This window comes from Cheilinus undulatus, linkage group 13 (assembly GCF_018320785.1).
Source record: "Cheilinus undulatus linkage group 13, ASM1832078v1, whole genome shotgun sequence".
Taxonomy (NCBI): Eukaryota; Metazoa; Chordata; class Actinopteri; order Labriformes; family Labridae; genus Cheilinus; species Cheilinus undulatus.
The window spans coordinates 28,131,082-28,145,449 of record NC_054877.1 but is presented as its reverse complement, the minus strand read 5'-3'; the positions used below and the strand labels follow the sequence as shown (position 1 = coordinate 28,145,449).

General features: G+C 40.0%; 1 protein-coding gene across 1 annotated transcript in view; it reads right to left on the bottom strand.

Moving 5' to 3' along the window:
* ece2a (endothelin converting enzyme 2a) overlaps positions 1–14,368 on the bottom strand; it is a 126,040-nt gene that overhangs the window by 55,718 nt on the left and 55,954 nt on the right. Inside the window, exon 3 of the mRNA XM_041802342.1 lies at positions 6,331–6,614. Within this exon, the coding sequence (XP_041658276.1) occupies positions 6,331–6,614 (284 nt within the window). The remainder of the gene's footprint in view (positions 1–6,330; positions 6,615–14,368) is intronic.

Genomic DNA, 14,368 nt, shown 5'->3' with positions numbered 1-14,368 from the left:
CAAGCTTTTTTTCCTGTAAGCACACTGTTTACTTGGTTTTATTAAACATTTTGTAATTCAATTTTGCAGGTCTGATTTTTTACTTAAACTTTTGGTATCCTAACTCTGTACAAAGATTAATCAGATTTTATTCTGAAAGCTTGTGGCGTGTATATCCGTTCTGAGATATATAGTGTCTCAGATGAACGGTTTGAGTGGCCTTCAGAAATGAAGGGTCTGCAGCCAGACTGTCTTGATCTCTCACTTTGGTTGGACAGGGACTGGATGGCTTGTAGCAACAACCCTAGTACCCCATATTCTTAAGTACCTCCCACATGACACCCCGTGGGGCACTATCATAAGCCTTTTCCAAATCCACAAAACACATGTAGAATGGATGGGTAAACTGCCAACACCCCTCAAGAAGAAGCAGGCAGCTAAGGTTTTAATCTGGCCTGTGGCTCCTTTTTCACGTATCATTCCCCACTTCCCCATTCTCTTTCTCCATATGGATCCAAGCTCTATCCACTTCCTATCTAAATGGAGACATAAAAGCCCAAAGCCCTTAAAAAAAGGAGAAGAAAATACATACCACCATGCCAGACCTCAGTAAAAATTGAAAATAAGAAGAGGTCAAAGGAACTGCAAGCAGTAACCCTCTTGTCTGATCAAGAGTAAGCCATTAAAGTTTGAAATTCAGGCTAAAGTTTTCCCTTAACATGATTTGGCTTCTATTCAGAATCTCTAATAATCTGACACAATGCAGGAATGTGAAAACTTGTTAACTTGGCTGAAAATTGGACCTTGTATTATCAACAATCTCAAGTTCGGTGCAAAGAAAATACAGACTCCTGGGACACTGTTCTTCAGCTTACGCTGCACTTTGCTTGCCCAGTGAGGAAGCAAAAAAGAGAAATCATCAAAAAAGAGCCATATTAGAGCCCAGACTTATTTGACTTTATTAAACTAGACTGAAAAAAAAGCTTCGACATTTTTAGCTTCTTAAAAACTTGCCCAAGGACTCGTCTTTACCTTTTAAAACAGGACTAAAGGTTAGCAATTAAAAGTGTTAGTCTGAGATGATATCCAAGAAAGAGTCTCCATGGCAACAGTATGAGTGATTCACAGAGCATGTCAGGGCTGTGAAATAAATTTCACACTTCGGTGCACCGCGGCCTCTGCTGTGAGGTTTTGTTTATGTGTGTACATGTTAGCAGCAGAAATAAAGCTGTGTTTGTTGTTATTGTTCCCTGATTCTAGATACAGTTAATGTGCAAGGCTGGTATTATAGGGCTGGACTTTTGCTGCAGTTGATTAACTTAACATACTGAAATATGCATTTGCACACTTTTACGAACACTGGCAGATGAAAATGTGCTTCCCTTCTTTCCCTGTCTTTTGCTACCTTCCTCCCATCGGTCTCTCACTGGCACACTGCTCATTAGCTCTCTGTCAGTCTCGCTTTAGGTCTCCCACTCCTCCTCTTTTCTCCCTCTTTACTCTTCTTGTACAGTTTCCCTTTCCTCACTCTCCCCTATCCTGCTGTGTGAATCCCCTCTTCATTGTTGGGCAATTTTCCCATTTCTCTTACTCATCTTCTCGCCTCTCTTTCTCCTTCTTGCTTCTCTCCATCTCTGTCTTTATGTGAGAATCTTTTTAAAGGAAATTAAACCAGGCTATGAACCCAACTCCCACATTCCTGCAAAACATACACATGCAAAACCTCATATCTACAGGAATCGTGACTGCTGTACCCATATACAAAGAGCAAAAAATACACCAGCACAGAGGAATATTGACTTCTCTGTGATCACACACACATGAAGATGCAGCACAAAGACAACATGAGCGCAGTCACACATTAACATCTTCCACACCGCCCCGAGTGCAGAGCAGGTGAGAGGAATGAAAGTAGAGATGAGGGGGGAAAGGCAGAAGTGAGAAGAAGAGAGGGTGAGAAGGGGAGCAGGTGTGACGAGTGAGAAGAAGTCGACTTTTATTCTGTTTAATGGCTCTCAAACTGCTTCGTGAGTTCAGCTTCCCTCTCTTTGAAGAGAAGTCAAATCCTCCATCTGTCCCCCTGCACACTCACTGATCCGTCTTTAAGACATCCTTCTGCTGGAGGAAAACACCCAGGACATTGTCTGCTTTTCTGCATGTGTGTGTTGCTATTGTCAGACGCTGTCCCTGAAAACTTGGCCCACATACAGCATACTATATTCCTTTGTTTACTGCTGGAGTCCAGTGAGACACTGGCTAAGCTGCTAGCCTTACAGTTAATTTGGGAGATCAAAAGGTTCACGAAGTTCTCCGGTCTGAAAATATTTCACAGGCATCTCTTCAGGCCATCCAATTGTTGGAATGAACCACACAATAAAGACATTCACAAAGTATTCAGACCCCATTCACTTTGTCTAATTTTGCTTTGTAACAGCCTGATAATACAATCAAAAGATTTCATTTTTATGCTCAATAATCTACACTCAGTACCATATCATGACAATGTGAAAACAGAATTTTAGGAATTTTTGAATGTTTATTAAAAATGAAACTAAAAATCACATTGACAGAAGTATTCAGATCCTTTGCAAAAACACTTTATTAGCTCAGGTTCCTCTGATTTCTCTGGATTTCTGTCTAGATGTTTCTACACCTTGATTGGGTCCACCTGTGGTAAAATAAATTGATTGGACATGATTTGAGAAGGCACACACCTTTCTGTGTAAGGCCTCACAGCTGACAATTTATATCAGAGCAAAAACCAAGCCATGAGGTCAGAGGAACTGCCTGCAGGGCTCTGAGACAAGATTGTTGCAAGGCACAGTTCTGGAGAAGGCTACAAAAAAAGTTCTGTTGCGCTGAAAGTCCCGAAGATCCAGAAGGACAACCGTCACTGCAGCCCTCTACTAATCTGGGCTTTATGGCAGAGTGGTTGGACGGAAGCCTCTCCTCAGGTGAAAACACATGAAGCCCACTTGGAGAATGTGAAGCCAAGTGAGCCTCCATAAACGTTAACTACATATTCTTTATTTCAGGGTTCTGCACAACTAACAGAATAAACTATTAATGTCATCAACCTTACTGCTTATAACCAGAATTACTTGTTGGTTAAACAAGGTAATATTTTCATTTGCTGGTCCTGGTGGTCAAATATTGTGTCCAAGCTGTAACACCGACATCCATTTCTAGTCAGGGCTGTAGCCCTGGTTAATGGGCCAACTCTCCATGCTCTACTGCCTGGATTTAAACCAGCACAGTGAAAAAATAGTGTATTTTAGTGTCGAGCAGGTTTATAATAAATCTAGGAAAACTGTCATAAAAATGTATATAGACTGGGCAATAATCATTATCTCTTGCATTCATGCAAGATAGATGTTGGTAGTTTGTCCAGTCAATGCACCAACTGAAGCATGATGTTACTTGTCAAAACTGAAGGATCTTGTGCTCCTGTTCTCATAATTTACTGCAGTTTCCTTGGTTTAGTATACTAAATCAGCAGTGAGTTCCTATATTAATCCACACTACATATAGTTACAACTACACTTTTGAAAGTGTTAAATATTTAAAGTGTTAAATCAACTCTGTTGATAGTTGAAATAAAAACTGGTCAACACTGGTCTGTGTTGATTTTACAGAACAGGAGTGTGTAGTGTTAAAAGTTTATTCTCTCTCAGTGTTATATTTTTTAGACACCTATTAAAAGTTGCTTACATGAACACTTCACCGCAAAGCAAGTGTAAAATTAACAGTAGAAAAGTGTGTTTATGTGTCCACTCTTGAGTGTGAATTTAACACTTTGAAAAGTGTCAATATTCAAACTCTCAGAGTTAATTCTTAACACTCAAATTGTTGTTTTTCACACATTAAATTGTACTTTAAATATTATTTCCTTTCACATTTGAGGTATTTATCATTTAAATTATTTACACAATGAAAAGCACTTTAAATTCTTATTAAATATATTGCCACTTCATATTAAACAACTGTGGTAATGTGAGGTGTCTTATAGCAACCATGGAGCAATGACACAGACACAGAGTTAGAATATGCTCTAAAGTGATAGTCTGCACTCCGTCCATTATTACCCATCCGTTACCACAGTCAGGATTTGAACAACTTGGTAGATAACTTCACTCATGGTGCAGAAGTGTTGAAAACTTCAAATAGTCCACCAGAAACATGAGCAAACAAATCCCAGCAGTGATCTTTGTACAACAGGCAACATCTTAACACAACTAAATCCATCTTAATAAATCTAAAAACACATCTAGGCACTGTAAAAAGGCATGATGGGAAAACTCTGCCCTCCCCCCTAGATTTGAAACGGCAATTGACTCTCTTCAGAGTTTGAGTAACACTGAAGGGTCAACACTGTCAAATAACTCACACTGAAGGCAATTTACTCTGAATGGAGTTAAAATTACACTTTGAATGTTAAGATCCACTCTAAAAAGTTTAACACTGAGAATTCAACACTCCAGTTTTTGCCGCATATGACCGCTGTGACAAGCCATCATCAATAAGTCACCACATATGGCTTATTGAGCCACTGCTGTGTTTACAGAACGTCGAGTGAAGCATTTTAAAAGTGGGAAATGTTATTAAAGCGTCTCTGATATACTGCTGATGAATCTAGGTACAGCAGCATATAAATCTTTGAGGAGCAGAGAAGGCTGGAGGAGCTAGCCCTGCCTTTGATAGCCTCAATCAGATACCTTATTTTAAATATTTACCAGCAGGTGCTGTGATCCAGTGTTTGGTTGTGTTCAAGAAACTCAATATTAGCTGCTTTCTGAGTTATGTTTTAGTTTTCAACAACTCATCTAGTCTAAATTTCTTAAAGGGTCTGTTAAAAAAAACAATAGTTTGATCATTTCTAAGTCCAGTGATACGCAGGATTTAGTCTGCCCTGTACAGAGAACATAAATAATATTTGCAACAAATGACTTTGCTTTTAAAACCCACGACAGCAGCAGTTACTACCCGTACAGTCTGCTGTGGATATGAGTGAGGTGTACAAGTACACACGATTTGGCTTTGCCATGTTTTAATGCTTCCTTTTTAACACAATGGTTATAATGTTGAGATCTCAGACCTTCTACTGACTGAAATATTTTCATTGGAAAATTACACTAGAGCCCTTTATATTATGTATGTGTTATTCTAAAGCATCTTATCAACAAGGGCAGCATTAGCTTTGTTCAAATTCACATTAACCCTGATTGCACTTAGTCATGTTCACCTGCTTCCATTTTCACACAATTTGACCTTTCTTGCTAAAGCAATTACCGTGATTACTCATTGTCTGTGTAATTCCCCTAAACTATGCCTGTACTTACACAGTAAACTTTGAATTACATCTGATTTAGCAGTGCTCTAAATGTGACAGTAAGTACATCATGAGTAATTCCTGTCCATTCAGAGGTAGAGTACTTTAGTTGATAGCAGCGTTCTCTTTCTCAGTGTGTCAAGGTCAACCATGGCTAATAGCCAAAACATTGTCATTGTCACATTGACACAGTGGTGGTTAGAGCGGCAGCCAGCAGCTGAAGGGCACTCAGCGTCATCTAAATCAACTGATGGGCTGTGGAGATGGAGTGGAAATGTAAAGTGCCACCATTACTGATTCCACTGTCAGAGAGAAGTCATTTACAGATAAACTCTATCTGCGGCAGGGCGTTCAAATCATCATACACCAGGCGTGTAAAGACTGTTAGGGCTGTTATGAACAGCACTGACAGGGAGAGAAGGGATCTGTAGGATTGGATCAACAGAATATATCTCAACTAGGCTTTTTGTGTCACTGCAAAGCAAGAAAATAAATAACAGTTTCTGTTAGAGGAAATATCTCTGGCTTCAGTGTAACAATGAATAAAGCCATGGATGTTCTTAAAGCTGACTAATAACCCAATGATTAAACAATTACATTTCAGAATATGTACCTACAGTTTTGCTCATTACTTAGGGAAAGGAATGCGTTCCCATTCATGTCTGATGTAGGATTATTGCTGCTCAGCAGTCACTGAGGACTTGTGATTGTGTTTTGAAAACCATTACGTGGTAATAATACTTATTACCAGTTATGTAGTTATATCAGGGTGTGAATTGCCGCAGTATGGGGGAGATTTCCCCCCTTCTGATGATAAATTTTCACCTCCGTGGGGTTTATGTTTTATCCCTGCCCCTGCTCAAACTGAATGCATCCCACTCTGGTCCTCTGTTCTCAGCATTTACTGTGTGATTGAAACCTTCATGACACATGACCAAAATTAAAGATTTATGTTTTAATACTGTGGTCCGGTTTCCAATAAAACTCAGGAAGCCTAGTAATCAAGGATTTTTATCAAATACCTCTGTTAGTGCTTGGTGAATGAAACTGGCTGTCTGAGGTGATACACTCCATGGTGACTTCTCTTCCACCATGATGGCGTCCAGCGTGGCCTTCTCCAGGACAACATCAAAAGATGCATCGGGGAAGGAGAGCTGGCGTATGTCCATCTGATGCCAACTCATACCGGGGCAGTCGCTATGCCTGGCACTCATTGCACTGATGCACACTGATGAGTAGTCGATGTTGGTGATGGAGCGGTAGCCGGCCTTGTACATGTCGCTGCTCATGCTGCTGTTTCCACAACCTGAAGACAGAGAGAAGGACATGTTATGAGAGCAAAGAAGGAAAAGGAAGGAGAGGGAAAAAGGAAACCAGGAAGTCTCTGAAGATTTAAAGAGGGTATAAGAAAACAATGGTGTAATCAATACAAACAAAGATTGCTGTGACAGGAGCCACCTGTTACGAATCTCAAGCAGAAATTAAAACCTCCCACCCCAGGGGGGATCATGTGTGTTCAGCAAAGAGAGGGGATGATTTGGATGTGACCTCAGATGATTTAAAATCTGGCAAAAGCAACATCTACAACCTGTAGCTTGTCAGAAGTGACGGATGGATCGGCAGAAGCAGAGGAAGAAAATAAAAGAAGACAAAAGAGAAGTAAAGATCACCTCTCGTGCTGTAAGAGAAGATGAAAATAATCTAGGTAACGCAGCATCTCACCTTTAGGTTCAGATGACTCATAGATCGTGCTGATGGAGGAGGAGTGGGTGGAGGAGATAAGAAAAGAAAGGAAAAGGGGGAAGGCAGCAGTGGGAGTCATATACACCTTTTTCAATGCACATATTCTTTTTAAGGACAGATGAAGCTAAAGAGTGTTTGGGTTTTAAAGGCGGTTCATATGTCAGTCTGTGTGAGCATCTGTGTTTAAGGTTATCTATCTGAGAAGGGGGAGAGGGTGCGACAGGTGGGGCTGTAACTTCCGGCAAATCATTGGCATCAACACCTCTGTTTCAAATGTGTGGCTGGAGCTTGTTATCACCTTACTGCTTCATCTAATTACCAGCCTTCAGGAGTGTGTGTTTGTGTGAACATGTAAGACTGATTCTGTTAGCAGCCTCACAAGCCAAACAACACGTCTGAAACCTGCTTAGCTCCGTGTGTGCATAGTAGGTGTAGGAATCCTAAGTCTTAAATGTAGACATTCAGGGTGACTGAGAGGAAGCAAGTGTGGACTAGAAACTATGAAAAAAAATTCAGTGTGAATCTTTCAAGGAGCAATACCAGTGAGAAATGTACTAATATTTTGCATGAAAAGTTCTGACTTTGTGTTGTAGATGTCAGAGCTTTGAAGCTGCGACATCCCTTGATGGCTTTCCCTTTCAAATGGCTTCAAAAAAGCAGGGGGAGTGTCAGCAATGCTTTGAACTCTCAAGTAGTTAAAACATTTCTTCATGGACCACTAGAATATGACATGTTTATGATGGGAACTTAATGCAAACAGTGTGCACAGGTGCATTCTTTGCACATGTAATTAAGCAGCTTCTACTCAGTGGTATGCTCCTTTCCACTAACTTTCTGATACTATAATGTGAAAAACCCTGTTACTCAGGTAAAAAAAAACAAAAAAACCTAAGCATCTTTATTTAGACTTGAAAATCATTGATGAGATTTGGGCTCACGAGAAAGAAATGAGATTTTTGACTTCTTAAACTTTTATTACAGAATGTATGACTGGATATTTTGTCATTTATTCAAGTGAAAGTCATAAAATGCAAAGGTTTTTGGCCCATTTTGTAGAGTTTAACCATTAATCCCCCCTCTCTTACACTAAATATCACCGCTTAGACATATAGTTTATGTCCAGCTAATCATGACACAAACATGTATTTTAACAGCACTTCATCAAATATCTATGCATGTAATATGAAGTTAAACCATGCCAAAAATTTTGTTAATTTGGAAAAAAAATGTATTGAACTTTGTCCTCAGCATCCCTTTATTTACAGATGAACAGTGTATTAAAAGTGTTGAGTCATATTTCTCAAATACAAACAAAAACAATACAGGTCTGGCACAATGACACTGTAGAGATGTTAAGAGGCTGCATGGACATCACAGACTGGGAAATATTCTTTCAAAGCAGTGAAGGAGATCTAAACCTGCTGACAGACTCTATCTCCTCCTGTCTGACTTTTTGTGTGGACACTGTCATTCCAACAAAGCAGGTCAAATTGCTTCCTAATAACAAGCCTTGGGTCAGCAAGGACCTGAAGTACTGTTTGAATAATAAAAAGGCAGCATTTCTACAGGGAGACACACAGAGATTTAAAGAACTGAATAGTGCGTTGAGAAGGAAGATGAGGCTGGCCAAATTACACTATAAAAACAAAGTGGAGGAGAATTTCACCTCTGGCAATGCTAGGAAGGCATGGCAAGGACTAAACACGATGATGGGAAGAGCTCTGAAACCAAACCAGATCCAAAGTCCAGATGCTGCCACCTTTGCAGAACAGCTGAACACCTACTACAGCAGGTTTAATAAGCCAGCCCTCCAGAGTGACTGGACCCTGACCAGCCCCACCTGTCCATCAGTCACAGTGGACAGGAGGAAGGTGACATCTATACTGAGCCACGTCAACCATCACAAGGCCTCTGGCCCCGACAGACTTAGGGGCAGGGTGCTGAGGGAATGTTCTGCTCAGCTAGGCAGTGTCATCACTCAGCTTTTCCAGCTGCTTCTGGACTCCAGCTGCGTCCCACAGGTATGGAAGGAGTCAACCATCATTCTACGGTGCCAAAGAAGACCAATACCAGGGAGGTAAAGGACTTCAGACCAGTAGCCCTTACATCCATACTGTGTAAGTGCATGGAGAGGATGGTAGGTGGTCATCTTACTGCCATGGTGGCAGATGAGCTTGACCCACTCCAGTTTGCTTACAAAGCAAAGGAGGGGGTGGAGAATGCTTATCTCACGCTCCTGGACACTGTATGCAAGCACCTGGACTCCCCACACCCCTACACATGGATTTTATTTATAGATTTTACTTCAGCTTTTAACACAGTTGACTCTAATAGCCTCTGCAGCCACCATCTGGAATTACATGTCAACCCATCTCTTGTCCTATGGATTAAAGACTTCCTGTACAATAGGCCCCAACACGTCATTGTGAATGCTTTTAAATCCAAAAACTTGATTTTAAACACTGGAGTCCCTCAGGACTGTGTTTTATCTCCGGTTTTATCTTCTATTTATACAAACAATACAACCTGCAAAGACAATGACCTTTCCCTTTTGAAATATGCAGATGATATATAAAGCATGAAAAAGCATTCCTATTTCTATAGAAAAGGCAATGTTTTGTTAAAGATTACTTACCAAATCAGAAACATGATTTTTAAATGCTATCTTGTCATCAGTCACTCGTTCTGTGTTGGAGTCACCTTTAGTAGTGATGATGAGACTCTGGAAAAGAACACAATTTGTGTTTTCTCTGCATTTAGAACTAATCTGTGTTTAGTTAGAACAACTTCTAAAACGGAAAAAAGCAGCTCTGAAGAGAATGAAGAGCAGACTGCATCACCCTATCAGCAGTGTAATACAAATTGTGTCATCTGCATAGTGATGAATTTACAATCAGCTAACATAATATCGATTATATAAGGTAAAAAGATCATGACCAAAGACATAGCCTTGTGGAACAACAGTTGTAATAGTATTAAATTCTGATTTACCTTTTCCTACTGCTACATACTGCTGTCTGCCCATGAGGAAGCTCTTGAGCCAGCTGTATGCATTTTTATCAAACCCAATATTATCTAGATTGCTGAAAAGCATTGCATGACTAACTGTGCGAAAAGCTTTAGAAAGGTCAATACAAAGAGCTGCACAGTGTTTCCTAAAATCCAAGGCTGACACGTCATTTAAAAGAAGAGTGGCAGCACATCACAGTGCTGTGTCTAAACCAGACCTTTGTGAACTTAACAAAGCAGGAAGGGCCAACCGAACTTGGAGTCGGGGCTAACTCCCCACATGACTTATGAGGGGAAAAACTGAGAACTGCTTGTTTTACACATTTTCTGAAGGGTGGGGGAGGTCTGGTTCTTGGAGAGATTGTGGACAGGCCAGGGGGCACATATTCTTGCCAGAAAAAAGTGTATTTTTTTGCTTAATATGTGACCTTTAAGTTGTTCATTTACTAAGGACCCAAATATTTTCATAAGGCACAAAGGTTTAAAGATGGGCATGTAGTTATTCATAAATGCTGTTTCACCACCTTTGTGTAACAGAGTGACATAAGCAGTCTTCCAAGCTAAGGGAACAGTGCCATATAAAACTGAAAGATGTAGCTGACTAAAACAGGGACCACAAGCTTTAAAAAGGAGGGATCAAGTTTTTCCTCACCAACATAATATTTTGTGTCCAACGTTAGTAAGGCATTTAAGACTTAATCCGAGGAAATAGATTGGAGCATAAATGTATCAATACTGGACAGAGTGGGTCCTGTGTAGTTGTTTTTTTTTTTTTTTTTAATAGATTGCCAACAGCATTAAAATGATCATTAAAGGCCAGATAGATCTCTTAGTGGTATGTTGTGGTTGAGGTGAGATGAGGTAGTGACCTTCTGCTTGAGAGGATTCCGAAGGGTTTAGGAATAAAAATAAATAAAAATCAATTTTAGCAGTCCTTATTGGGCAGTACATTTATTTCCAAGATGCCTAAAATTAACCCTGAGACTGGGCTCAATAATATGCCTGGCAAGGGCCCAGGCCTTATTCCTCTCTCTCAGCAGAGCTGATATTTCAGCTGAGATCCAGAGTGTTCCTACTTTTCACTCTGGCATTACAGTTTGAGACCATCGATTGGGCCTTCTTGGATTTCTGGAGCATATTTCTGTGTCACATCTTGCTTAATGCTTTTTAATGCATGGATGAATAAGTAACTCAGAACTATTTCATGGGCAGGCTATCCTAAAATTTTCCACTTATACTCAAGTGTGCATGTGTGTCAACTGCTTAAGTTTCTGTTAAAAAACATGGGTGCAGCCCAGTTTTATACCCAGATTTCCACAGGGTCTTAGTTCCATACTTTTTTTAAACCACTTGCTTTCAAATATACAATATCTGTCGTTTTTGCATGTAACAGTGCCAAAATCAGTACCAGGTATACAGTCATGTTTTCAATCAAAAGCAATGGTGGGAGATCAAGAAAGAGTGAGAGGCACCAGAAACGAACAGAATGGTGATACAGAGAAATAAGATGTTGTTTTCAGATTATTTAAAGCACTATGATAAACATAGAAACACCTCTGCACAGACAGGAAGGAAGGTGAACAGTTTGTTAGAATAAAAGAGAAAACCAACTTCATTCTCATGGCTTTTGAATGTTTAACAGCTTTGCACTAACATCATAGTCTCATCTTGTCTCCTTAACAGAAACATATTTTTTCCATCAGAGTTTTCACTATCAAAGACCTCATTTTTAAACATTATCACTTCTTGATCATAGGATAAAGGTCGCTGATGATAATTTGCTGCCATATTTTTCATTGATGAAATCAACACCACCCTGCAGTCCCCCTTCTACCCCACAAGGATGCCACACATTGATTCCAGAGGGTTCCCCCCACTGACACAGCTATGTGTGTGAGTGTGTTTTCATTTTTCCGTGCACTCTGCTCGAAGGAAAGGGGTGTCACATGACAGCTCATTCCTTGGGGTTGTCACGACAATTATAGTCGCCTGCCTGTCATCAAGGACACTTCTCTCGTTCTGGATTTGTGACATCAGCTGGTGCCCCTTGAAACCTCTGACCTTTCTACACACACGGACGGAGAGCCACAGGAAGAGATCTGACAAGGCGTTCTGTATTTGTCAGTCTCTGGGTAAGTATGTGGAGATCCTAGAGTGCATGTGTCACGTGTGTTTATGTGACAAAGGTTCATTCAGGATACAGGGCCGGTCTGGAGCCTGGAGTCTGTTTTTGCTCCGGATGGAAACAAGGAAGATAAAACCTCCTGATATGCAGAGAGTGCATCCTAACTGGATTATCCAGAGCGGCAGAGAGGAAGACTAAAGTTAGAGGTGTCATATCACCTTGTTCTCATGCCGGTGTGTGTGGGTGTGTGTTTGTATGTGTGTGATGGAAAATTTAAGTCCCAGGCTTAAAAAGCTTCATACCGCTCATAACAAAACTGCAAAAACAAACTGTGCTGAACATCTGTCTTCTACTTGTGACAGCATTTGTTAGTAACTTTTTCCTCTGTGTACATTTATACTGAAGATTCTGCATATACAAGCTTTTTTACAAGGAAGTAAACAGGCTGTTAGTGAAGGAAAGCGCATTGGCCATACATGGGGGAGGTTTTCTTTCTGAAGCCTCAGAACTGCTCTGCCCTGTGCTGCAAAAACCCGTTTTAAATTTGCTCAATTGTAGTCAAAAATATCTCATGATGCTTATTTTAAGCTGCCTCCACCTAAAAAGTTCAGATAAACTTCTTCTTTCAAGATCTAAAATATGTTACCAGCCTTATTCCCAGTTAAAAATTGAGTGCATAAGACACACATCCCAGCAGTGTCATGCCTTGATTTTCATTTTGGCTTTCATTAGGTCAGTGCTATCAGATTACCTGTGTGAGCGCCCTGTCTTACACATCTGATAGCCACGCTTAGAGACTCTAGAGAATAAAAGGCTCGCCTCTTTCTTACTTAAGTTGCCTGTCTCAGCCAAAATAGAGAGGAAAATGATGAATAGTGAGCCATATTTACCTTGTTTGAGCAGATACAGTCGGAAAGTATTCAGATTCCCTTCACTTTTGTCAGTTTTGTTATGTTGCGGCCTTCTGCTACGGGTTTATTCTTATTAACCTACACTCAGCACTCCCATCATGACAAACTGAAAACAGACATTTTTCCAGATTTCATTAAAAATTAATTTATAATAAAATTGAAATTTCACATGGACATAAGTATTCAGATCCTCTGCAACAACACTTGAAGTTTAGCTCAGGTGCCTCTCATTTCTCTTGACCTTTGCTGAGATGTTTCTACACCTTGATTGGTTACCTGTTTACCTGTGTGTATGTCCACATCAGTAGAATATGTTTGCAATGTGACTTTGGTGGCTCTGATGAAGGCCACAAGATGAAATACACACAAGCTGTTCTCTCAACTTCAACTGTTGCTGGAGCTTTCTTTTTCCATAATGTAGAAAATATCACAGACAAGATAAACACAGAACTTTGGGTTTGTGCTTTTTTAAATCAAAGACTAGTTTAACATATCTTTGGAGAAACTCATTTTGATCACACAGAATGCTTTTATTCCAAAATATTGCCAGCTTTACAATGGATAAGCAAGTAAGTAAAACTTAAAAGGATGCTAGGAGTGGGAATCACTGGTGGCCCCACGATTCGATATTATTGCGATTTTTAAATATTTAACAAAACATAGAGTATTGCAATACCATACATTGTGATGTACTGCTATCTATACCATTTTTTCAACTGTTCAGCATTAGCCTTAACTTCATTTTTATTGTGTAACTGCAGCAGTTTATTTTCATCCAGCACTCCTTGCAAACATCATGTGTCATGTCCATGTTGTTTGTGCCCTGCTTGCATTCCTGATGTGTTTTCCCTGTTGCTGCCATATTGCTTGTACTAACTTTTTCCTGCTGTATGACCATCACCTCTGCCAACCTCACTGGAAAAACAGCATCATCAGGTGGACAAAAATTTAACTGATGCTATTAATCCCGTATTGCAGACTTCAGTAAATTAGCCATTATTTTGAAAAAAAAAACAAAAAACAAAAAACAAAACAACTATACTTGGCTGATACTATGCTGTTTTGATTTTTTTTCCCTAACCCCTAGAGGATGCCCAGGACTATGACAGCAGAGAGATGCAGCCAACACACAGCACAGATGTGCCTGGTGTGAAAGCCTGGACCATGTGGCAGCTGTATCTAGCAAAACACATACTCAGGCATTAGTACCCAACAAGGGCCTTTATTTTTGCTTTCATATTTTGGAAAAAACAAAGATGTTTATCTGCAATT